This window comes from Carassius auratus, chromosome 26 (genome assembly GCF_003368295.1).
Source record: "Carassius auratus strain Wakin chromosome 26, ASM336829v1, whole genome shotgun sequence".
Classification (NCBI taxonomy): domain Eukaryota; kingdom Metazoa; phylum Chordata; class Actinopteri; order Cypriniformes; family Cyprinidae; genus Carassius; species Carassius auratus.
This window is the reverse complement of record NC_039268.1, coordinates 13,548,358-13,575,725: the sequence shown is the minus strand read 5'-3', so window position 1 is coordinate 13,575,725 and position 27,368 is coordinate 13,548,358. Positions and strand designations below refer to the sequence as shown.

At 37.5% G+C, this 27,368-nt stretch overlaps 1 protein-coding gene across 1 annotated transcript in view; it reads left to right on the top strand.

Annotated features, from left to right (window-relative positions):
• Window positions 1-27,368, top strand: part of cckbra (cholecystokinin B receptor a) — a 36,093-nt gene continuing 8,725 nt past the window's right edge. Inside the window, exons 1-4 of the mRNA XM_026204331.1 lie at window positions 1-391; window positions 15,339-15,587; window positions 20,788-21,049; window positions 23,783-23,910. Coding sequence (XP_026060116.1) covers window positions 238-391; window positions 15,339-15,587; window positions 20,788-21,049; window positions 23,783-23,910 — 793 coding nt within the window. The 5' untranslated portion in view covers window positions 1-237. The remainder of the gene's footprint in view (window positions 392-15,338; window positions 15,588-20,787; window positions 21,050-23,782; window positions 23,911-27,368) is intronic.

Below are 27,368 nucleotides of genomic sequence, written 5' to 3'. Positions count from 1 at the left end.
TTAGAGCTACAGCGCGCTTTCCAGTGACTACAGTTGCACGCGCATAGGCATTCTTTCACAGACGCGCGCGCAGATGCGGGCAATGGATGCGCAGGATATGTTTAGCGCGTATTAATATATAGCTTACCTTTAAATGCGTATAAGCCTTTTCTTTAATTGACTTTAAGTGCAACATCGTGAATAAAAATATTTTTAATTGGTTTAGAAACCCTTATTCCTACCAATTATCGCAGTGCAATGGATTTACAGAACATGAATGAAACTCAGATCCCGTTTTGGGAAGGTATAAGAACTCCAGACAATTCCAGCGTGAACAGCTCTGCGTTGGAAGTTAACGCCACCTGTAGCAATGCGTCAATTATTCAGAAATTCAAACCCACACGAGCAAAAGGTAAGAACATGCAATTCATTTTAATATTATGTTGTCTTGTTTCCTTGCCTTATGCTGTACCTTTTATTCCCGCAGATAAATTAATAAATACATCATGAAACACATGATACGATCAAACTCTGCTGATAACAGTTTATATATATATATATATATATATATATATATATATATATATATATATATATATATATATATATATATATATATATATATATGATTAATTATTTATATACTTTAGCTATAACAGCGTGCCTGAACATTATTTACGACATCACATTCCCAAAGCAATAACTGCTCCATATCAACTACAACACAAAAATCATTGAAGATAAACTTCAGCAGCTTGTCTTTCAGTATGTGCGCTTATTCATTTAAAACACTCATTAAGATTAGTGGTTATTTTTCTTTTAATAGTGCAGCAATGTATTTAATACATTTCATATATAAGTCAATATTTAAGAAATAAGTCAATATTTTCAAGAATATGTTAGAGGTAATGGTTAGTGTAATTAAACCCCAAGGATGCTCTTTGCATTTTTCAGCTCTCATCAGCATCATTATACTCTCTGGACATGCAAATAGTGTTTACTTCATTAGGACATGAACAAACAATCCTGGATAAATGTGGTTACTAATTGATAGGTATATTCAAAAGCACAACCTCTTGAATGATTCGTGGGCAGAGGAATGATTATTAAATAATATTTTTTTTTATAAATCTATGCACTTGTGCAAGGTTGTGAATCACACTGACACAAGTCAGGGGGATTGTTTGGTAGCAGATTAAACTGTCTGTAAGGTTCTTCAGGCTGCAAAACTGTGGCCAACAATTTCATCAGGTCATTTCAAACATCTGTAATTTGAGATATCCAACTTGACATTGATAAGTCCAATAAAACCTCCCATCTGGGGGAAAAAAATAGAAATAATTATTCCATTTGATTAGATTTTTTATGCACAAACACCCTAGCAGTGTCTCATATAATTACAAAACTGCTACAGCATTTCTTTTTCTGTTTTAGGTACAGTATCCACAAATTTTATACAGCCACACATTGGTGACTCACTCAATCAGGTGGTTCCGCTCTTTAAAAAAGGTGGCGAGATTATCTAGTTTTAGCTTGAGAGCGTTCTGATGTGTTCACTTACTGTATACATGATGAAAGAAGCTGGCATACACTTGGCAAGAGTGTGACTCGTGCATGAGAATACATGTAGAGCAGGAGTAGGTGAAACAATACAGTAGATTTTCAATAAATTCATAGATTGCCAGTTTTTAAAGCATGCATCCATATAAATGCGAATTATTTTGAATTGGCAACACATATAATTATATATTACACCAAATGTTGTTCCAACTAACCCAATAGGGGTGAGTATTCATTAGTTTGTTCCAGTTCTACAATTGCAATGTTTGATTTCATATTATATATATATATATATTACAAAGTACTAATCAAACTAATAACAGATTCTTTGACTGGAGAAATCCCACTGTTGGTTAAGCATAAGGGTTCAAGTTGTTACCGCTTAGCATGGCCCCATTTGGTAGATGACGCAACTAACCATCTGGCTACAAAGAGCATTACTCCACTGACATTCATTCAGAAATATCAGTGTATTCTGATGAAATAATATAGTTTTGTAAGCAATAAAAGTGCCCGAGTTTGTCCAAAATGACTTAAAAGTGTAAACAAAATCAACATATTTCTCCTGTCTCAGCTCGGTATAGTTACTAACATCTATAAAAACAAGCAACCTGGTCCTACCAAAAACCCTTCAATAAGCTTATTGTCTCATCAAAATAAACCTAAACAAATGAGCCTATTTTTACAAAATAATAACTACTAGAAAATAATACTAAAAAAAGCTTCACATATGATACAATTGGCCATCTAAATTAATAAGATCATCTCTCTATGTGCACACACACATGCACACACCTATGGAAAGGAAAAAAGCATGCATTAAGGAGAGGGGAGGAGCTTAGGAAATAAGATACACCATGGCGATTGATAATGACATCCTGTAGGGTTGAACAGTAGGTGGGGATATATGACAACTGCCATTAGTGGGCACTGTCAAGCCACACGACTCCCAAATTTATAAGCAACTTTATGGAAAATCAAGCTGCTCATAATAAAAGGACACAGCAGTTGCATGTTGTGCAATTTGCATTGCTATAACGCCATGTCATTTTCCTGCAGCTATATAGTTATTAGTCACATGGCATTTTCGGCGTATGTGATTGGCTCAAAATAATTGGCAGCAGAATTTAATCTGCATTTGCCGCCATGAGCAAAGCTGACAGATTTCAAATTGCGTACTCCTAGAGGTTTTCTGCACTAACCGATGAGGAGGCATTGGGGGAGCGCTAATGCATAGCTTGTTTATTTTAATGTGGATCACTTAATATAATTATTTCACAACCACAAATGTCTCTATAAGAATGTATTACCTATTTCCAAACAGTTGCGTTGACAATGCAGTAGTATAAAGGTATGATTAATTGAAGTTTTTTTTTATAGTCTGCTCTAGAAATGAGGAAAGAAAGACATATTACCCCACTTTATATGTTTTCCATGTGAAAGGACTTATTTACTGAGTACATGTCTTTTAAAATGACAAATAGAACGGTTTTAACTAAACATTTATATTTTGCTGATTACATTTTAGCTCTCTTTAATTCTGACAGCGCATAGTCTTTCAACGCCTCTCATACTCCACTGACTAGCTGTCTTCTCCATCCTACTCTCTCGTCTCCTGTTTCTTTTTCCATTTCTGGTATCCTGATATTAGCTGCGGCATCTCATGCCAGCTACCTGATGGAGTGTGAATGGTGGCATTTTGGGATAAACCACTCAGTGTCTTAAGAAGGAGCCCACATATCTTGTATCATTACATAAAAGCAGTAATTGCGCTTATTAAACATTTAAAACCAAATCATATGAGAGTTTGGGTTTTTGCTGGGTACCCTGTCCCATTTTTTCTCGCACTCTTATGACACCTGTCTGATTGCCATTGCAGCATTAATAAGTTATTTGGTAATATAGTTTGACTGCTTCTGGCTTTAAATGTGTGTATTTGTTGATGATGTGGGGTGATGCTAATAGCTGTTATCTGTGTTAGCTGTTGAGGTCCATACAGTATGAAGAAACAACAATAGAGCTAATTACAGGAACTCTGTAAAAATCCTTTTATATGCAAAACTGAAGTGTTGATAAATTAAAATGTATTTAGTTGTAATTTGTAGTTGTCTTGAAAATAATTTATTGGCTGAACAGGATTTTATACATGTGGCAAACAAACAAATAAACCAAACATGACAGTTATTACCTTTTATAGTGCTCAGTGTGGGGTAGTGAAAAATGAGATAATTATTTAACAAGTAAAAAAAAAAAAAATTAATAAAAAACAACAAACAAAACCTTCACTTTCTGCATCAGCGTAATGGTTGGATGCTTAAACTGTGTTGCTGTGTTTTCTTATGCACTAAAATTGAACAGAAGCTCTTAACATTAAACTTTGGCACTGTGCCTGAATAAAATGGCTTTAATTTTTAATTGGCTTCAAATTACAGCAAATCATTTTACCCAGTCTAATTACTTGACATTCTAAAAATCACAGACTTACTGACTCCCTTTGACTAATTTTTATTTATTCATCAAATTAATAAGGACCCAGTCATAACACTTGGCACAAGCAATGCCTGTAGATAAATTCCTTACAAGTACAGTAGACTTCATGAAGAAAGCAGCAGAACTGACCAATGAATAAAACATCATAAAGATGAATTATTGAAATGCATACATCAGTGCTTGCTGGGTAATGCATGCTGAAGAATAGTTCATAATTCAAACTTTGTTCACTCAAAATGGAATAGCTCTTATGTTAGCTGTTGGGCTACGGAAGAACAAGCACTCAGTTGTTGAGTGCAGATGGATTTAAAACAAAAGGCAACAAATTACCCTGTGTTGGAAATATTCTGTGTATATGACACAGAAAGTGTCCACAACTTAATGTGAAGCATCTGACTTAAAGCAGTCCATGGCTGTTAGAAAGTTTGTCTGACTTGAGTGCAGACACCATGTCAATGACGTATGCCATCGGAGAACTGCAAGAGCAATTTGAGAGCAGTCGGCTTGTTCAGTCAGCAGTTTCACCAAAGTGGCTGCACAACTATTTCACAATTATATAAACTCACCGATGATAATAACCATGTGTATTTTGTGTTTACAATGACACCTTCAGTCCCACCAATGCTCACAAATCCATGTTTTTAACAGTAAAAATAGTTTTCATGTAACCTTATATTGTCATGTTTATCAAAATAAAACCAGTAAAAATATAGACTCCAGTTTATTCGTATTTAAAAAGTATAGATTTATGTTTAACATTAGTTTCTTACATACAGGCTCTGTATTAAGCACTACATGAAGCAATGACTGAAAATAGTTTTGGGGTTCTGGATTTGTTTTGCCTTTGTTTATCTACTTGCAGAAAACACTGACTGAAAAGTAGTTTAATCAGTAGCGCACAAACATTATACATAATCAACCAATCGTGGTGTGCTAGAAGGTGGGATCTTCAAATGAACAGTCAAAGCAATACAAATATGTGGACATATACAATTAGGTCCAAATATATTTGAACACAGTCACAATTTTGTATTATTTTAGCTGCTGACCAAAACTTATTCAGGTTACAGTTATGTAATGAATATTGGCTTAAAGTGCATACTCTGATCGTTAATTTAGGGTATTCTGAGTATGGGTCACCATACTTGGCTGTATGTCAGGTCACTTGTCACTCACTTGACAGTTCTCATTAAAACTTGAGGAAAGTTTAAGGAATTAAAGCTCTTTAATATGTACCTCCCCCCTTTTCTAGGGACCATAAGTAATTGGACAATTCACTTAAAAACTGTTTCATAGACATTAGTGGGCTATTCCTTCATTATTTCTACATCAATTAAGCAGGTAAACGTTCTGGAGTTTATTCTTAATGTGCCATTTGCATTTGGAAACTGTTGCTGTGAACCCACATCATGTTGTAACAGGATATCTCCATTCAGGTCAAACAGACAATTGTTAAGCAAATCCATCAGAGATATTAGAAATCTCCAAATCAATAGTTTGGCACATTCTGAGAAAAAAAAAAAAGAACACACTGGTGAGCTCAACAACATAAAAAGGCCTGGAGGTCCACAGAGGACAACAGTTGTGGATGATCCTCTCCATGGTAAAGTAAAACAACATCCAGCCAATTGAAGAACACTCTCCAGGAGGTAAGTGTGTCACTGTCAAAGTCTGCAATAAGAGAAGTCTTCACCAAAGCAAATACACAGGGTTCACCACAAGATGCAAACAAGGCCAAATTAGACTTTGACAAAAATCATCTAAAAAGCCAGACCACTTCTGGAAAAGCATTCTTTGGAGAGCTGAAATGAATATCAAACTGTACTGGTGTTTAGTGATGATATGACAGAGGACAGAAGTAGCTGGATGTATTCTGAAGTGTATAGAGATATGTCTGCCCGGATTCAGCCAAATGGAGCAAAGATGATTAGACGGTGCTTTCATAGTACAACAGGAAAATGACCCAGAACATACTTCAAAAGCAACCCAGGAATTAAAAAGGAGGTAAAAAAGTGGATTATTCTGCAATGACCAAGTCAATCTCCTGATTTCAACCTGATTGAGCAAGCATTTGACTTGCTTGACAAAACTGATGGCAGAAAGACCCACAAACAAACAACAACTGAAGTCAGCTGCATTAAAGGCCTGGCAAAGCATCACTAAGGAGTAAAACAAGTCTCTGGGGATCTCCATGGAGTTCCAGGCTTAAGGCAGTCGTTACCTGCAAATATTTCTTTGTCCAATTACATATCAATCCCTGAAAATGGGGGACTGTGTATAAAAATGGTTGTAATTTATAAACATTTTGTGTTATATTTTTGTTCAACCCCTTGAACTGCAGCTTAAGCTCTGTACTTTAATTTCTTCTTGATTGTTTCATTTGAATTCTGTTCTGGTGGCATACAGAGCCAAAATTATGAAAATTGTGTCAGTGTCCAAATATATATGGACCTGACTGTAAGTTATTCAGACTGTAGAGAGAACATCAACAGAAAAACAAAGAACCCCCAACCGGACCCCACCACTGAACCGAAACTCAACCAGAAAGTAGTGTCAAAATACAGACACTATGCCCTGAACACATAGCACACCACATGGACAGAAGAGCATCTCAAAGCTGCATGCTCACACAAAGATAAGACAATACATCACATAAGTGTCAGGATCCTGACTAAGAAATCAATCTAAGAACAAGATCAACCAAAGTGACATAAATGAATGTACCCTAAATAATTGCATTTACATTGATTTTTATTCTTTGTGACTTAGTAACCTGGTAGTGCCTATTTAATTTGATCTGAAGTAAATCTGACATGCAGGAGGAGCCAGTTGGTAGGTGCTGTTCCTGTTCCTGTGAGAACAGGTTCAGCTCCCAGCAGAGCTACAAGACAAATGAACAGAGGAACTGTCAGGGCAGGTCAGGGGAACATGAAAAGCGAGGAGCTGTCACAACAGTAACAGCTATGACTTTACACTCAGACTGACACTGAACACTAGAATGAGCAATGCACAATACCATTGGGATGACACTGGATTAACTGTAGTGGTGCCGACACCGCTGACTGTGACTGACTGTACTGTGACTAGAGGCGGCCACAACTTCACAAATGTCAATTTCATGCTTTCCAGAGGCTTCCATTGTACTTCCATCTGTTTATGCCCACGGACAAAGAGCAATGTTTATACATTCTGTTTTGAAACAGCAGAAAAAGCGGGAGTAAACAGCAGAATAGCATACTGTAAATCAATCTCTGCTTAACGGTTCTTTATTCTGCTATACAGAATGCATATTTATGTAGGCCTCTGTTAAATGAGTATATTTTTTCAGCTGTATTAGATTAAAGACAAAACAAATCAATAGAAAAATGACATGGAGATTCCATAGTGGCAGCTTTGTTTGTTTCTGCTCAGGTGTAAATAATAAAACATGTAATTGTAAGAAAGAAAAAAATGAGAAAGAAGATACATATTAAAGTAAAGTTACAATTAAATATGTCTCAATTGCAATATATAAAGTCTCACTTATTAAAAATAAAGTTACAGTTATGAGAAATAAATTGCCAGTTGTCAGACATAAAGACACATTGCAATATGTATTATTGAATATATATATTGCAATAAGTCATGATTATGATTAATACATTATTATTAATTCTCTGTTGTAAGAAATGGACTATCCTATTTTCCTATTTTTATTATTTATTATTATTTTTTCCCCAGCTGAGGCATAAAAGGATCTAGGCCTACATACAACACTCGAGCTATAAGTAAATCATAGTTAAATGTTTCATGTAATATTTTTCCCTATGTGTAAAACAAACGATCAGATGACAGACTAAACACCACTGCAATGGATGAGCATTTTAGTGAATCATGTTAACTCATACCAACTCACTGTTATGAACACAGAAAAAAAAGAAAAAAAAGTACACTTTAGAAGATTTTAAAAGTGTTCATAATGTATGGTTGCTTCGACTTCAACAAGGTCTGACTAAAGTGTTATAGATTATGTTTCCTACGTCAGGAGTGAGAAAGATGAGCCAGAATCAACCACCGAAACAGAGAGAATGATTATCAATAACGTCTACACGGTAGGTGGTGAAAAAATGCATAGAGAATACTTTGAATTGTGTGATTGATGGTGAATTGATTGTTCAAACCTGAGGTGAGGAATTCACAGTCAGCCACCTGGCTGGGAGTGTGATTACTTCACAGATTGCTCATGTGAAATCAAAAAATATCATTTTTCAGGACTGTCTGCATCATTACTGTCCTGATGAGGAGATGATGCATGTAAACAGACCCCCCTCCTTATAACCCACCATACAACACATACACCTCAGCTCAGTTTATGCAGTAAAATACATTTTGCTTATCGTTATGGTTGAACTGGATCATCAAAGGTCAGCAGCAAAAACATTAGTAAATAAAATGGGATTAGACACATTTATGATATTTTTAAAATTTTTAAGAGTTTGCATTCCACTGTTTTAATTCATTTTGATGAATCAGTTTTTTTGCGAGTGGGATGTTAACATTTAGTCTAGAACTACAAACCTGGTTCCAAAAAAGTTGGGGCACAGAACAAATTGTGAATAAAAACAGAATGCAATGATGTGGAAGTCATTTCAAATGTTTAAACTGAGGAAACGTATAATTTTAAGGGAAAAATAAGTTGATTTTAAATATCATGGCATCAACACATCTCAAAAAAGGTGGGACAAGGTCATGTTTACCACTGTGTGGCATCCCCTTTTCTTTTTATAACGTCTGCAAATGTCTGGGGAATGAGGAGACAAGTTGCTCAAGTTTAGGATTAGGAATGTTGTCCCATTCTTGTCTAATACAGGCTTCTGGTTGCTCAACTGCATTAAGTCTTCTTTGTCGCATCTTCCTCTTAATGATGTGTCAAATGTTTTCTATGGGTGAAAGATCTGAACTGCAGGCTAGACATTTCAGTACCCGGATCCTTCTTCTATGCAGCAATGATGTTATAATTGATGCAGTATGTGGTCTGGCATTGTCATGTTGGAAAATGCAAGGTCTTCCCTGAAAGAGACGACGTCTGGATGGGGGCATATGTTCTAGAACTTGGGTATACCTTTCAGCATTGATGGTGCCTTTCCAGATGTGTAAGCTGCCCATGCCACACACACTCATGCAGCCCCATACCATCAGAGATGCAGGCTTCTGAACTGAGCGCTGATAACAACTTGGGTTGTCCTTATCCTCTTTCACGAGTTCACATCTACGTATATTAATACAGTAAGTTTATGCGTATTTGGCGTGCTGTCCGGGTGGAGGTCTCCAAGCTCGGGATGTGGCCCGAACCCAGAGTACTCCCCCTAAAACAAGAGAGCAAAAGGACAGCTGCCGGACTACGAACCCCCCAAAACGCAGAGATTTGGTGGGCTGACGTTTTTAGAAGTATGTTCATTTGACCAGGAGATCTTGCGTTGCCTCTGGCAGAAGCAGAGGAGCAGGCAGGTCCTGTTGGCTAATAGTTGAGGAAGAAGCGGTTACAATGTCGGGAAGACAGGCTCCACCGTTTGCCTGCGAGGTGTAATGATATATTGACTAGATGTGTAATGTGTCCGCTGGGAGGCTGAGGCTTGCTGGACAGATAGAGGAAACTAATTATATACGTGCATCCGCTGGAAGACTGGCTCGCTGGATGAAGCAAAGAAAAAGATGGATGCATACTGTGTCCACTGGGAGACTGAGGCTCACTGGACAGGTAGAGGAAATGAATGGGTATTTACTGCGTCCGCTGAGAGACTAGTGCTCGCTGGACAGACAGAGGAAACAAATAGGTATTTACAGTGTCCGCTGGGAGTCTGAGGCTCTCTGGACAGGTAGAGGAAACCAATAGATATTACTGCGTCCGCTGGGAGACTGAGGCTCGCTGGACAGGCAGGGGAAACCAATAGATATTACATGCGTCCGCTGGGAGACTAGTGCTCGCTGGCACAGGCAGGGGAAACCAATAGATATTACTGCGTCCGCTGGGAGACTGAGGCTCGCTGGACAGACAGGGGAAACCAATAGATATTTCTGTGTCCGCTAGGAGACTAGTGCTCGCTGGACAGGCAGGGGAACCCAATAGATATTACTGCGTCAGCTGGGAGACTGAGGCTCGCTGGACAGGCAGGGGAAACCAATAGATATTACTGCGTCCACTGGGAGACTAGTGCTCGCTGGACAGGCAGGGGAAACCAATAGATATTACTGCGTCCGCTGGGAGACTGAGGCTCGCTGGACAAGCAGGGGAAACCCATAGATATTACTGCATCCGCTGGGAGACTGAGGCTCGCTGGACAGGCAGGGGAAACCAATAGATATTACTGCATCCGCTGGGAGACTGAGGCTCGCTGGACAGACAGGGGAAACCAATAGATATTACTGCGTCCACTGGGAGACTAGTGCTCGCTGGACAGGCAGGGGAAACCCATAGATATTACTGCATCCGCTGGGAGACTGAGGCTCGCTGGACAGGCAGGGGAAACCAATAGATATTACTGCATCCGCTGGGAGACTGAGGCTCGCTGGACAGACAGGGGAAACCAATAGATATTACTGCGTCCACTGGGAGACTAGTGCTCGCTGGACAGGCAGGGGAAACCAATAGATATTACTGCGTCCGCTGGGAGACTGAGCCGCGCTGGACAGACAGGGGAAACCAATAGATATTTGTGTGTCCGCTGGGAGACAAGTGCTCGCTGGACAGGCAGGGGAAAAAACGGATAGACATTTTCTGTGTCCGCTGGGAGACTAAGGCTCGCTGGACAGACGGAGGAACAAAATAGATGTTTACTGAGTCCGCTGTGAGACTAGTGCTCGCTGGACTGATAGAGGAGACAAATAGGTATTTTCTGCGTCTGCTGGGAGACTAGTGCTCGCTGGACCGACAGATGAGACAAATGGATATTTTACTGCGTCCGCTGAGAGACTAGTGCTCGCTGGACGGATAAGGGAAATGAAAAGATATGTAAAAAAAAAAAAAAAAAATTAAACTTGTTGATTATGTTTGAAAACGGCGGGTTATGCAGAGCTGAAAGATCGATTAGGAGTTCTGACCCCGGAATTATCCAAGTAGCCGCTCCAATGGCTAATGCAACTGGGAATGTGGGGCATCAAAGCTGATCATGTGAACCCTTGTTGAAATTCACGTCGTCTATTGTGAAAACTGAACAGCTTATTTCAGTGAAATGGCTTAACATAATGAAATCAGAATAATTTGTAAAAAAAAAATTTTTTAATGGGGGAGGTACAGAAAAGGCTCCTGCGGGAGCAGACACTGCTGCGGCAGTGGAGGGATACAGAAAGGCTCCTGCGGGAGCAGACACTGTTGCGGCAGTGAGGAGATACGGAAGAGGCTCCTGAGGGAGCAGACACTGCTGCGGCAATGGGGACATACGGAAAAGGCTCCTGTGGAAGCAGCTCTGCATTTAACCCATCCAAAGTGCACACACAGCAGTGAACACGCACACACCGTGAACGCACACCCGTAGCAGTGGGCAACTATTTATGCTGCAGCGCCCGGGGAGCAGTTGGGGGTTCGGTCCCTTGCTCAAGAACACCTCAGTCATGCTATAGCCAGGCCGTGATTCGAACCCACAACCCTAGGGTTAGGAGTCCACTTTCTAACCTCTGGGCCCTGACTTCCCCCTCCTTGACTGTGGGAAGAGTAGACAGGTTAGTAACATTTGAATGAATGCATAGCCTACTGTGTTGCCAGCTTAGGAATTGGTTGCCTAATTTGACAATTCCTTAAGCCTTGTCCACAAAAAGAATCACTCCTCTCTCTCTTTTTTTTTTTAAACAGCCTCCAAAATGCATACTAGAGCTGTAACTAACGATTATTATTTTATTTTTTTTGTTTTTTTTTTGCGCTAATGTTATGTACAACTTCTAATATGATATTTCAACCTTTGTTCATTTTCAACTAATGTGGTGGAAGTTTTTACAGTATAAAATAATAGATTATTTTGCTATTGTAAATATGAGTTTATGATAGCGTTTATAATTAAACCACGGTAGCAATAAATTTACCGTTGTCTGAGACGTCATGAAATGTTCTTTAGCATCACGACCATAGAATGTAGTCAGGGTTCTACTAAGGTTTAGCATGATTTCCAGAGATCTGGAGCTGATTCTGGTTAGCTCGGTGGCTTGTGACTGTTGTCTCGCGGCGCGCTGTCTTTTAAGGGGCCGTTCACATATCACGTCTTTTGCGCGCTCAAGTTCGTCATTTCAAATGTAGGCGCGCGATAAGCGTGCTCAAAATTGAAGCTACGCGCTTTTTTTTTTTTTTTCTGGCGCGTCCGCACCGCATCGAGTCAAAGACATCTCAACTTTTCAGAATGCCGCAGCGCAAGAATATCAGACCTGAACCAGGAAGTTGGTCACCAGATCACAGGGTAACCAGTTAAACTTCATGGAGACACCGGAGAGCGCCTAGATGTTTTCTCTGAGGTGCTCGCTCATCGCAGTTGTGCTGCCGTGGTACACCATATCTGTTTTGCAAAGGGAACGAAGAGCCATTTTATTTGTCCTCTGTTTAAAGTATTCTCATACTTTTAATAACAGTGGTCTCTATTTGTGATAGAATGCAACTTTCTTCATTCGCAGTATGCCATTATGCGAGATGTAAACAGTGTGACGCGTCCACAAATTTCACGCGTACGACGTATTTTTGTAGTCGACGTAAACGATGATGTCGACGCGTCGTTGCAGCACTAATTAGTGGTGGAAATTATGATTCTTTCTAGAGATTCGTTCATTTTCAGTTCGTTCACCAAAATGATTCTTTCAGTGATAATTTCTTCGTTTTACACAAAATATTCCAGCAGGTGGCAAAAATCGCATTCAATATATGAAGTCTAATTGAGTTGTTCAGATGAACAAAGCACAGGGTTTCTTGCCTAATTAGCATTTTAATTGTTTGGTCAGACAGTTTGTATATTATATATTCACATCCATAAATCGGGGATTAAACCTTTCTTTTACTGTCTATGGATTAAACGTGGAGTTGCTAAATATCGAAACGAGCGTATGTGCACAGTACTGTACCTATAACTGCGCTTTGCATTTTCCGAGATTGACATGCTAAATAGCAGACTAACCCAGTTTACTCTAATTCATTTCGTTCACGAACAAGATAAGCTATGTGCCAGTTCATTTCATTCACAAACGACATGTATCTGTTCATTCAGTTCGTTCACGAATGACATGTGTGCCAGTTCAGTCATTTTACTCATGAACGATAAGATCTCTAGATCTAGTTTAGACTCATATGAAACTTGTTCTTTGAAGGGCGTATTCGTTACTACATTCAACAAATCACATACTCTGTCACATCTCATACTCGAAGGCTATCGGCTCGAGGTTGAGTAATTCTTTGACAGGATGAAATGGTTGTTACCCGGTTCACTGAGTTGCGCATGCGCTGCTTATAGCGCCGCGCTGCTATGGAGGGAGGAACTTCACTGAACGAGAAATATGAGTCAGTGGATAACATGAACGATTCGTTCACCTAAAAGATTTGTTCACCTAAAAGATTCGTTCACCTAAAAGATTCGTTCACCTAAAAGATTCGTTCAAAAATAACTATTAGTTCACGAATGACACATCACTAGCACTAATGGATATATTTGGAACACTGGTTTCATGTTGTAGTATAGACTGTTGAAACAGAGGCTTCTGAAAACTATGAATATCATTATACAATGAATATCATTATGTCTGTAAAACATACCAATAGACATGATTATGGCAATAACATTAATTGCAGTTATGTGCTATTCACTTCCAAGCAGTTCTAAAGATATTTACTTGCATGCTTTTCATATTACAGTCCTAGAAAAACTCAGAATTTTACTCACACTGCTGTCCTGCGGCAAAACGAGGGTATAGTGATCACGCCAGTAGATGGTGAAATATGTTCCTAAATAAATTGGTCCTGCCAGAATAATTGCATGAAACTTATGTCTGTAAAACCTCAGTGAAGTTTAAACATGCACGGTAAGGCAGATAATATCTTTGGACATTTCAGTGTGGATGATGACTACGTCATAGCCTCATTTAACAAACTTTAAGCCTCCTTTCCACAGCACACGACATTTGGACACGATTGTCGCATTTCTCCCTCTAGCGGCAGGCATGCAGAACTTTCAAACTGGTCGTGCAGCAACTGTTACCTTGACATGTTCACCATGGTAAAATTAATAATTTTAATGAATATAATGTATAATGTATGAATACATCGTCACAAATCAGATTACCCCCAAAATAAAAACAGTAGGTTTTATGGGGCTAATCATGTAAATAATGGTTTAATAATTATTTCTCCCATAATTATTATAAACCACCATTTTACATAAATTATGTTGAAGAAAAATTTCAAAGTCCATGTTGTGATTTCCATTACAGCAGCATTCCTGTATGTGATGCAGTGCCGTCTAAGGGCCCGGATATCACAGGTATCCAGTATGGTTTTCCAGCCTTGACCCTTACGCACAGAGATTGTTCCAGATTCTCTGAACCTTTGGATGATATTATGCACTGTAGATGATGATTACTTCAAACACTTTGCAATTTTTCTCTGAGAAACTTCTTTCTGATAATGCTCCACTCTTTTTCGCCACAGCATTGGGGGAATTGGTGATCCTCTGACCATCTTGACTTCTGAGAGACGCTGCCACTCTGAGAGGCTCTTTTTATACCCAATCTTGTTGCCAATTGACCTAATAAGTTGCAATCTGGTCCTCCAGTTGTTCCTTATATGTACATTTAACTTTTCTGGCCTCTTATTGCTACCTGTCCCAACTTTTTTGGAATGTGTAGCTCTCATGAAATCCAAAATGAGCCAATATTTGACACGCCATTTCAAAATGTCTCACTTTCAACATTTGATAGGTTATCTTTATTCTATTGTGAATAAAATATAAGTTTATGAGATTTGTAAATTATTCCATTCCTTTTTTACTCACAATTTGTACAGTGTCCCAACTTTTTTGGAATCGGGTTTGTACATCATGTTCACACAGCGCACACAACGCCTCTGTACTTCTGATTTCTCCCTAATTGGGGACAGGAGACTTGTCAGTCAATAAATGGAAAACAAAGTAACTGGTGTTACTTTTTTGAAAAAGTAACTCAGACATTTTCATGTAAATTAAAAAGTAATGCGTTATTTTAGTTACTTGAAAAAAGTAATCTGATTACGTAACTCGCGTTACTTGTAAAGTGTTACCCCAACACTGTATATATATAATTAACTGACCAAAATGGCTTTTCTCTCTCCTCAGAAATGGACTCCGTGAGGATTATTCTTTACTCACTTGTATTTCTCCTGAGTGTTTTTGGGAACCTGCTGATCATTGTGGTCCTAATAGCAAACAAGAGAATGCGGACAGTCACCAACTCCTTCCTGCTCTCGCTCGCTATTAGTGATCTCATGATGGCCATCTTCTGCATGCCCTTTAATCTCATCCCCAGCCTGCTGGAGGACTTCATCTTTGGAGCAGCGATGTGCAAGACAGTCGCCTATTTCATGGGTGAGGAGTGTTAAATTAAGCTTTCTCAAGTGGAAGATTCATGCTTGATTTATTTATTTTGTTCAGCCAACGCATTGTTCAATAATGCTAAAGACTAAAGCAAACTTTTATAACAGCTCCAACCCTAATAAACTAAAAAAAAACTGTAATTTTCAATTAATGTAATTTTTTAATTTAATGCAATTCTATTTAAAATATATAGTGTTACTATTTAAAATAATTTATGTAATTAATGTAGCTGATTACATGTAATTACTTTTTTAACAAATGTTTCTATATGTTAATCATTTTCAGATATTGAAACCAGGCAGAGTGAACTTTACAGTAGTACTAAATACTAATTAAAGTCATACTTTCAAAACCCTTCTACACTATAGAGTATTAGCCTATAATTTAAAGCATATCCACCACAAATCAGACTTTAGCACCTCTTTTTACTTTCAGATCATTCTGAGGTTGTATAAATTTTTTAAATCATAACAATAAATAGTTTAATAACTATGATACTGTTTTTGAAATCAATTCAAATATCAAAAATAAATAAAACAATAAAAATACATATTTGTTTATTACTAATCAAAACACTGCAACATGGCGATACAAACAAAAATAAAACCAGAAATGGACTTTCACCGTCAGCGCTCTCACTAAATAGAGACCATCTGGGTTTTGTGATCCTGGTTCACGCGCCTCAATCCATGCAGGGCTTTTTAGAAAGTCTGCGTGCGCCATTAGTCTATTTTAGAGTGACAGTATGAGATTAATACACAATGTTTTTGTTGAAAACTCACTCAACAACACTCTAACTGTAACAATTCAGAAATGTTATATATTAAACTGACGCATAAATGTATTTATTAAGAGACAGAACACAGAAGTTTACAATCACTGTAAGTGTAAATTATGATCATGCAGTATTGACAGATGGATCGGCAGAAAATCATCTTTCTGTGACTCATTAAGAAATTATGTTTATATTCTATTTGAAGAAATATGAGGTAAACGTGAGAATACAAAATGTGCGCACTTTTGGAGTAAATTAAGTAAAAAATAAATGGAAGCAAACGCAATTGATATATATACAGGTTTGTGTCTTGTAATTCTGTTCAAAATATATTTAACTCCCGACTGATTTTGCTTTCTGACAGAAATAAGATCTATTAGTGTAATTGTAACCAAGTATTATTATAAATAGTGGTCAAATATCGAAGCTATTTAATCTCAAGGTCAAATAAGAACATTGATTGTAAAAATGGTTCTATAACAGCTGCCAAAAAATAATTGTATTAGTAATGTTAGTAATAATAAATAATATTAGTAGTACCACTGTGATTTGTGATATATTTTAAAGTGGTGGTGTTGGTGGCGGGGGGGACATCTCCCTCTGGTTTGTACACAAATCTCTCTCTCTTTCTCTCTTTCTCTCTCTCTCTATATGATTGAATAAGTTAGCTTAATAGGATGTCATCATCTATTGTGACAGCAAGCATAAATTGCCATAAATAGGCATGACAGATTGTAGACTCCTAAGACCCTTAGAAAGTAAATGCCCACTGCAGGCTGACAGTTGTGTATGTTTGACAGCCTACATCATTCATGGATGCTGCTGTTATTTAGGTCAAAAGTGCACAAATATTACACATATAAATACACATATCAAACACAAAGCAATAGTGAACACATAATGAAAACAGTTACTCACACTTGTGTTGCGACATTACTGTTGGATCCATTATAGTAGGCACAGTATCGTTTTTTAGTTTCAGTCTTTTTAAAAATCCATCATCGAACTGTGCCTTGTTTGTGAACTAATCCACAGTAAAAGTAAGTGAACGAAGGACCAAGTTTGCACTTATGCAGTCAGGAACTAAATTAAGAGTAAAGTTTGATTTCTGCGTAAACCATTCACTCTCTTGTTATTTAAACTACATGCAGAAATCGGCGGGCGGGGCTAAACAGGCAGTGATCTAGAAGCAAGCATTGATCTTCTGCAGAGGTGGTGTTTAGCCACACTATAACATCATAGAGTGGAACATTCCAAAACATTTTGGCTTAGACTAATGAAAACATTTTGAGTTCTGAAACACACAGGAGGTTTTTTACAGTAAAATAACCTTTTTATATCAAAAGATAAAGGGAATTTAGATATCTCAGCTCATGACAACTTTAAAGGAGTTTTCCAGAAAATAAGGTTTGTGTGTGTCCTACAATTCAGTAAACTGAACAAAATGGTGGATAGCATTGCAGCTTTTTAAATGGCTATTTGAGCTGTCATTTATCTGTCATAAGTTCCACTAGTTTAAGTCATACTTGACTATGTTTATAGATGTTGCACTTCACACTAATTAGCCATTAACTGTGCTATTTCTCATGTGATGTTCCTCTCTTTCCGCAAACCACCTTTTTATGTCCAACATCATACTAAAACCAATCCATATGAGATATACGTTTTTCTGAAACCTGTATGTCAGATTGAAAAGAAATGATTAAAACGGCATAAGATCATTAAGCATTCTTCTCAAAGAATGCTGTGCCTGTAGCAAGAAATTTAATTTTTCAATGCATATCATCTCAATCTCATTCTGCTTTTTCTTTCTTTTTTTTTTTTGCTAGAAATTGACTGATTCATTTAATCTCTTGACTATAGCAGAGTTCACACACACACACACACACACACACACACACACACACACACACACACACACACATATATATATATATATACTTGAAATTGTGGTTAAATTATATAAATAATTCATTCTTAAATAATTTAATTGGTCAAATGCAGCACTCTGCAGTCAATCCAGTGTCCCTGGAAACCAATCTCTTACACTCTGCTAGTTTCTCTCAGTCTTTGCAATCTGCAGTCTTTTTCTTCTCACATAATATTATCATTTCAACTCAAATCAATATTTCATGTTCATTTATTAACTCATTTGGTATCTGTAATAAGTGGGAAATGTACAGTCAGGTCATTATTACCAATTAACCCCTTGAATGGCCAAATAAACAAACTGATTGGCACATTGTTTGAACAAATACAATTTAATAACATCATCCCTTACACTGTGTTATACATATTTATATGTGTTCCATAATATAGCAGTAGAAGTCTTGAGAATCCTTGCAGCACAGCTTGGTCCTAAATCAGCATTTCATCTCTGAATTTACTTGGCACTGAGCTGGACAGCAATAAGTCATTCTCACTCTGCAAAGCGTTGGCCTTGAGTCAGAGGAAGAGCATGCCGCCTCTGTGAGAACATTCCATCACATTCTACAGCTCCACTGCCGTTCTGTGGCATTCTCTTGTGTTACCTTCCTCACTTTATTACATTAATCTGAGAGTGCTTTGGGCTTCTGGTTTTAGTCAGCCAGTGGCAATCAATGCACAAACCATTATCAACCATTGATTTCCTACCTTCCGTGGTCATATCTGCTAATGTTTACCCACAAGGAAGAAAATTACCTCAGAACACAAATCACTGTCTGTGCGATTGGTAAATGTGGTTACAATGGCTGCAACATTTGTGTACACCTCCATTTTAAGTGAGTTTTAAATAAGCCATCATTCTCAGCCAGTATAAATTCTTTGGAGATGAAAATTAGATCTGGAATACTTCTAGGAGCATAGAATGCAAGACAATATATCTTGGTAATGTGAAAAAAATATCACTTAAAAGTTTCCTTTAACATCAGTTCTATGTGCAGCGTAATAGTTTTAGACTGAATAGAGTCGAACTGTTGACCGTTTAACCGCAGAAGAGCTTCATAAATTCAGCTTTTTGCAGAAAAGTTCTTAAACATGTCACGCTGCACTGAACATTTCCCTGAAGGTCTGCTTTGAAAAGCTCACTGTGTGTGCGGCCTTGGCAAATACAGGCAGAGAGGATTTATCAATCACTGTATATATGAAACAAAGTGGAGCGGATCTAAAACACGGAGTAGAGCACAGACAATGAACAAGAGGCCAGTACTCTGCAATAATAAGAACTTGCTTTAGACACCACATACACCATAAAAAAAGCTTATTTGCAATTGCATCCAGTAAACTATTCGGTACTCTCGCATTTCATCTTGCTTCTTTTTGGACTGGAAAAAAAAAAAAAAAAACATCTAAGGAGAGTTTAGGAAATTCACTTGGGTAATCTCATTCAGTTTAAAATCCATCTGCCCAAGTGTTACCCCAAAGTCGCTGGATAATCAGAGGTTCTGCAGCAACAGCCCTGGTTTCTTATTAGCACAACTTGATGAAATGAGTGCACTTTGCCATAAAAACATTCTTGTTCAGTGGAAAATACTTCAATACTTCAAAGAAGTATGCAATAATTTTGGGGGGTGAATCTGAGATCCGAGTGTTGTTGTTGTTGTTGTCTGTGTGTGTGTGTGTGTGTGTGTTTAAATAGGGGAATACATTAAAACGATTTGTAAAGAGTGCCAGAGCAGAATGTAGCAAACACTGCATAATATACATATTCATGTATGCAAACCCCATTAGCTGCAGTTCTCAATCCAGGCCCTTCCATAATCCTTGGTGTTTGAATCTGATGAAATTAGCAGAGGTATGCTGCCCTAAGCGGGAATGCTTGGAAGAAGAACCCTTATTCGTAGCAGCATAATCATAAAATATACAGTCCCAAGAAATGCATGGTAAATACATGATATAAATACATAACAAAACAGACTGATAAGGGGTAGAACTGAAAGTTAATACTACCATTCCATTTTATCAAGAGATTATTTTTTTTTACTTCTATATTTATATCTTATGTAGACTTATATGACTGGTATATGACCCGCTTTATGACTTTACATAATTACCCTATTCATTTATTTAGCAAATGCAGATTGCATGGCTAGGTGCTTGATTTTACACCTGTGGCAATGGGTCTCTCTGAAGCACCTATATTCAATAATGAAAAGGTGTGTCCCAATACCTTAAAGATACATATTAGTACTCGAAGTGTACATATTAGTGCCTTCTGAATGGGAACCACCCACTGACAGCTTTTGAACCTTTTTTTTTCGTAGATTATACACAAATATTAATAAACATTGTTTTTACATTGTTTTAAATATATTTAAATATCATTCATTATATTTGTATCTAGATTAATTTAGTTTTTATATTAATAATTCTAATTTTTATCAATTACATTTAAAATATTAATGTAGTTCCCTTGTCTATGCATTCTCTTCACAGGTATATCTGTCAGCATCTCCACCTTCAGTCTGGTGGCCATTGCCATTGAAAGATACAGTGCCATTTGCAACCCGCTGAAGTCCAGAGCATGGCAGACCCGTTCTCATGCCTATAAGGTCATCGCTGCCACATGGGTACTATCTGTGTGTATCATGGTGCCCTATCCTGTGTTTAGTATACTGGTGCCATTCAACAAGCCAAACAACATCACAGCTCACATGTGCAGGCTTGACTGGCCCATCAGCCAGGTGGAACAGACTTGGTGAGTTACTATTATTACATTATTATTTTACTATTATACTAATACTAAAGCCATGACACACTAAACCAGTGACACTGACTGTGAAGACTGCAGCCAAAGGCCAGCTAGACTGTACAATCTATGTCTGCGTGAGAGGAAATAACTTGCTATACCAGCAGGCAGTAGTAGTCTATATTTGTCATTCAAAAAGAGCTAAACAAGGATTGTTGATATACAAACTGTGAACAATGTATTTGTGTACCATTTTGAATGGAATCATTCAAATTTTTTTGAATCATGTTAATCACTTTCTTCATTCTAGACACCATGTCATTATGAAAATATTTGTTATAGTATTGGTTACGCTCAGGTAAAATGACACACAATTAGAAGAGCTTCTGTGTATGTTCACTTGACTTTGTCATTTGCCCGCTTTGGTTGCTTTAGGTTTTCTTCTCATGTACTGCTAAGATGAGCAGCCAATCAGAGTGACTTTTCCCACTGACTGTCGATGGCATGGAACACATCACAAAAACTAAGCTGACAGACACTCAGCGATGGCCAGCTGCTGGGCTGGTGTGTCACAGCCTCTGGTTGCTAATTAAATACTGTTTATTTCAGTCCTGCTCGTGGAGGGCTCCTTTCCTGCAGAATTTAGCTCCAACCTGCTCCAATACACCTGCTCAGAAGCTTCTAGTGCTCCTGAAGACATTTATTTACTGGTTTCAGGGATATTTAATTAAGGATGAAGCTAAATTCTACAGGAAAGCATGATGTATTTGACCCCATCTTGGATGTTCGTAGTTACAAGTTGGAAGGTTGCAGTTAAGACATCAGTTTAATTCTACTAAATTTGGTCAGCACTGAATGGTGATGTACATTATCTACAAAAAATTAATTAATCTAATATATATATATATATATATATATATATATATATATATATATATGTGTGTGTGTGTGTGTGTGTGTGTGTGTGTGTGTGTGTGTGTGTGTGTGTGTGTGTGTAAAACATTTACCATCAGCTGCCACCATTGTGCCTGCCATGTTTTCTCACTAACATGTTCCAACTTGGAAACTAATGACTCAAAGAAAACAGTTTATTCCATCTATTTAATGTGTATATATGTGTAGGGTTGCCGTGATTTTGCCAAGAGACATGTTCCTTGATCAACATTACTGTCCAAAAATATAGACTTAACCCAATCCCTACCCCAAAACCTACCACTACTTATAATTTATTCCTAAAATCAGTATCAAATGATATCTGATTAACAAGGGTGTAGAAGCATCAAAATAGGACTAACTGGCATAAGTCAGAGCCTGGTAATTCATGGTGGTTTAAGCTGGTCTGTAAGCAGGTGACCTACTGTCAGGACTCAGCTCTAAATGAGTTCAAAATGCATAACAAGAGCAATTAAATCTTGTTAATGAACTGTGACGCTGAGGTCCAAACCTCTATAGTATTCACAAACTCTCTCGGTTCAGACATTCATGTCAGATGCATCATATCAGTCAACAAGAGCTTCACACAAATCACAGCCTGCTGGATCAAGTCATGGTCAGACACTGGCTCAGAGGGCTGTTGAGCTCCAGGGGGCTCGGATTTGTGACTTTCATAATGTAGAAACAGGCAAAGTGCCCTTGATGCACTAATAAATCTCAAAATGGCATATTTTTATTTATTATTATTATTTTTTGACATTTTAGCAGGAATGATTAAATTAGACATACTCCAGTTGATTTTAGATAGTGTATCACCTAATGCAACATGGGGCATGCCACACAATTTGGGGTACAAAAAACAACTACAACAAAAACAAAAAAACAACAACAACCCACCAGTTGGAAAACGTCCAGCAACACACAGGTATTAAATATCACACATTATAAATTTGTTTTGCATAAAAAGGTGCTTCCCAATATCACACCCTCATCTCTTACATCCACTTCCTTGGTTGGATTAGTGTTGCTTTTATTGCCTTTGTGCTGGAGCTCGTAATGAATTTGAAAGCCACACAGGAAACAAGAGGAGAGAAAAGTGTCTTTGATATCAGATAAGTGCAGAATGGAAAGAAGCTTTATGCACAAAGCTGTCTGATAGATGAAAAAGATCAGAGGAACGGACTACCGGAGATGCTTTCAGGGAACACTCCCACGCTGTCATTTGAATATTATAAAATGACATCATATTATGGGGTAGAGCTTTTTTATTTAAAGTTTGACATTCAATTATTGCTTTGTCCCATTGTATGTCAGAGCTGACAATCTGACCACATCGTTTTAAATACTGTGGGACTAAATCTAAAGCTTGTGTTGTTTGTTGCAGATCATTTGAACAGACTGCAAATGCTAGTTAAACTATACTATAATGCTGTTGTACTGCACATCACCATGGTTGCAGGTTATCAAAAAAATTAGATTTTTTTTTATATTCTGTAACTGTGATAATTGTATATCGTACTGCTCATCCAGGTAACTGAAACCATCTTCTATTTCAGTTAACAACTTTAGTGACAATAACCTCAGAGGAAGTATGAATATCAATTGTTGATACAGAACTATAAGATTAGAGAACCTCTGAATTTCAACCCCTGAATTTCAACTGAACTTTAGATCTTCTTCAATCAATACACCAAAACACATATTGATTGATATTGACTGATATATTGACTGATATTGCAGTCCTTTGGTTTCATCATCTATATACTCTACCTTTTCATTGAAAGATATTTTTTTCTTTCTCTCTGTTAGGTACGTCTTGTTGCTCTCCATTCTGTTCTTCATCCCAGGTGTGGTGATGATAATTGCCTACGGTCTCATATCCAGAGAACTTTACAGAGGGATTCAGTTTGAACTGGAGCAGAAGAAAGACTCTAGTGGTAGGAACCATTTTTTAAAGCCCTTACACCACAATATCAGTTAGCCCTCAAAGCATGCCTGTTTACTTTGATAAACTGGACTCAACTGGATTAGTATCTGGAAAACTTCTAAAAGATAGCACTAATTCTGATTTTTTTTTTTTTTTAGAAACTTTTTTTATGTAAGTGTTGCAAGTGAGGCGTTAATTTATTTTTTGCCCAATCTTAAATGCTCAACACTCTTTTCCCTTCTCTCTCCATTTGTGAGAGAGGCTGCTTGACCCATGTTTCCTATGACAAGGCATGAATGCACTAAGGTCATGCTGGGTACCTCTATGGGCATTAAGGCTGTTTGTGCACTAATGTGCTTGATGTAAGTTCTTTAAGGGACAAGCTTTAGACAACTTCAGTGATGTGGAAAGAGGTACTTCTGACAAGTTAAAGACATCCACAGGTACCACTTATTAGAAGTATTCTTTAAAAAAGTACTATTTGTACCTGCCTTGTACCATTGCTATGATCAATTAAATTAGGCTGGAAAAAGACAAAGAGAGTAAATAGTGAAGTTACTGTTTTTTGTGAAATGAGAGTAGGGAGCGCAGAAGGTCTTACATATTTAAAGGGGTCATATGATGCGATTTCTTTTTAGAGTGTTACAAGCTCTTGGTGAATGAAGAAGATCTGTAAAGTTGCAAAGACTAAAGTCTCAAACCCAAAGAGTTATTCTTTATCAAAGTTAAGACTCTGCAACGCTCCCCTAAAAGTATTCATTCAAACACACCCCCACATGTCTATATCACTTTGTGGAAATATTTGCATAATGCCACGCAAAGAAAGAAGGCATGGTTTCGGTAACCGCAGTTAGTGTTGAAGCAGCCATGTCAGGGAGATGCTGTGTGTATCTATGTGAAAGTGAAAGCACTATTTGGCCTTCTGAAAGTAGATGCATTTTTAGAAATCCGTAAAATTACTTACAACAGAACAGCAACTCATTTTAAAGGGTTAGTTCTAGTGATCGACCGATGTATCTGTTTACCGATATTTTTCCCGATATTTAAAGATTTTTCTATAATCGGGTATCGGTTTTGTAATATCGGATTCGCCGATTTACGGCGCCATCTTGTGGCCGTTTTGAGATTTCCGCCATTGCAGCCCGGGCGTCTGAGGAGATCAGTCAACAACAACTCAGTGCACAGGTAAAGTATATGTTCTACTTGGTTTGCTTTAATTAATCAACTTTATTTAACATAACAGACATGCACAAATGAGATCTGAGACATAAATTCCTGATATAGTTAATTTATGCAGCTTGTTTCTAAACAATTGAGACGAACTCATTGAGTCACGTAGTGTTCGTCATGTCCTGCCCCAATAAAGACGTATCTTTACATTAATTAAATAAAACAGACATGAATGAGTGCATGTTGAAAATAAAAGTGTTGAATTTAATTCTCTATCTGTTGTTTTTGCTCACCATTAGTCTAGAAGAGAAAGTTCGTTCATATGGCTTAGCAACTGACGGATGATCTGGAGGCTTAAGCACGGCCACTGAATGAAACTTTTGACAAGATTATCTTGTTTAAACATCCTAGATTATATTTTCTTTTACTACATAATTATTTCGCTAATACACATATAAATATAGCCTACCGCTTTGTGGAAATTAATTATTTATTATCTCCATGCGCGATCGCGGTTGATTAAGTTATAGTCAAACAGCACTTTGTCAGTTGGCATTTCATGATTAAACATTAGATTAAATTTAGATCATAAAATGCCAACTGACAAGTGCTGTTTAACTTTATATAGTCTCGGGAAAAAAAGTTCGTTCATATTGCTCAGCACCTGGGTTGATGATCAGGAAGCCTCAAGCAATGCCACTGAATGAAACTTTTGACAAGATTATCTTGTTTAAACACACTAGATTATATTATCATTTACTACATAACAAATATTTCGCTAATACACATATACATATACCGCTTTGTGGAAATTAGTTATTTATTATCTCCATCCGTGATCGCGGTTGATTAAATTATAGTCAAACAGCACTTTGTCAGTTGGCATTTCATGATCTAACATTAGATTGAATCTAGATCATAAAATGCCAACTGACAAGTGCTGTTTAATTTTATATAGTCTCGGGATAAAAGTTTGTTCATATTGCTCAGCACCTGACTGGGTTGATGATCAGGAAGCCTCATGCACGGCCACTGCATGAAATTTTTGAAGGAAGCAGGCTTACAGGGCAGAATGCTGAAAGACTCTGTTTTCTACACTAAAACCTAGTTCTGCTTAACTGGGAGTATTAAGTTACACTACTAAATAGCTATGCACTCCTAAATAGCCCTCCCGCCCCCACCAATATGTTAGAATCATTTTTGTGCTTTATTTTTTTACCCGTTTTTATTTTTTTACCTCATCAAAGATTTTATTTTAAAACAAAGACACTTAGTAACAGTGCACTTAAATTTTTTGGACTCAGACCCCTCTATTTATTGGTGTATAAATATAAAGTTTTTTTTTTTTGTATGCAAGGAGGGAGTGATTGTTATAAATAAAATGTTTTTTTTTCAGCTCATTTGTGTTGTAATAATTGTCAGAAACAGAAGTATAACAGTAAATAAATATCGGTTCTGCATATTGGTTATCGGGTACATAAACATGCAAATAATCGGTATCGGTATCGGTTATAAAAAATCAATATCGGTTGATCACTAGTTAGTTCACCCAGATAGCAAAATTATGTAATTAATAACCCTCATGCCGTTCCAAACCCGTAAAACCTCCGTTTATCTTTGGAACACAGTCTAAGATATTTTAGATTTAGTCAGAGAGCTCTCAGTCCCTCCATTGAAGCTGTGTACGGTATACTGTCCATGTCCAGAAAGGTAAGAAAAACATCATCAAAGTAGTCCATGTGACATCAGAGCGTTGGTTAGAATTTTTTGAAGCATCGAAAATACATTTTGGTCCAAAAATAGCAAAAACTGCGACTTTATTCAGCATTGTCTTCTCTTTCGTGTCTGTTGTGTGAGAGAGTTCAAAACAAAGCAGTCTGGATATCCGGTTCGTGAAAGAATCATTCAGTTCACCAAATCTAACTGAATCGTTTTAAACGGTTCGCATCTCTAATACGCATTAATCCACAAATGACTTAAGATGTTAACTTTTTTAATGTGGCTGACACTCTCTCTGAGTTCAGACAAACCAATATCCTGGAGTAATGCATGCACTCAAACAGTACACTGACTGAACTGATGTGAAGAGAGAACTGAAGATGAACACCGAGCCGAGCCAGATAATGACTCGTTCATGAGTCAAGAACCGTTTCTGTCAAACGCGTCCGATTCGTGAACCGAGGAGCTGATGATACTGCGCATGTGTGATTCAGCGTGAAGCATACCGACACACAGAGCGTCTGAACTGAACGTATTCTTTTGGTGATTGTTTCTGAACTGATTCTGTGCTAGTGTTAT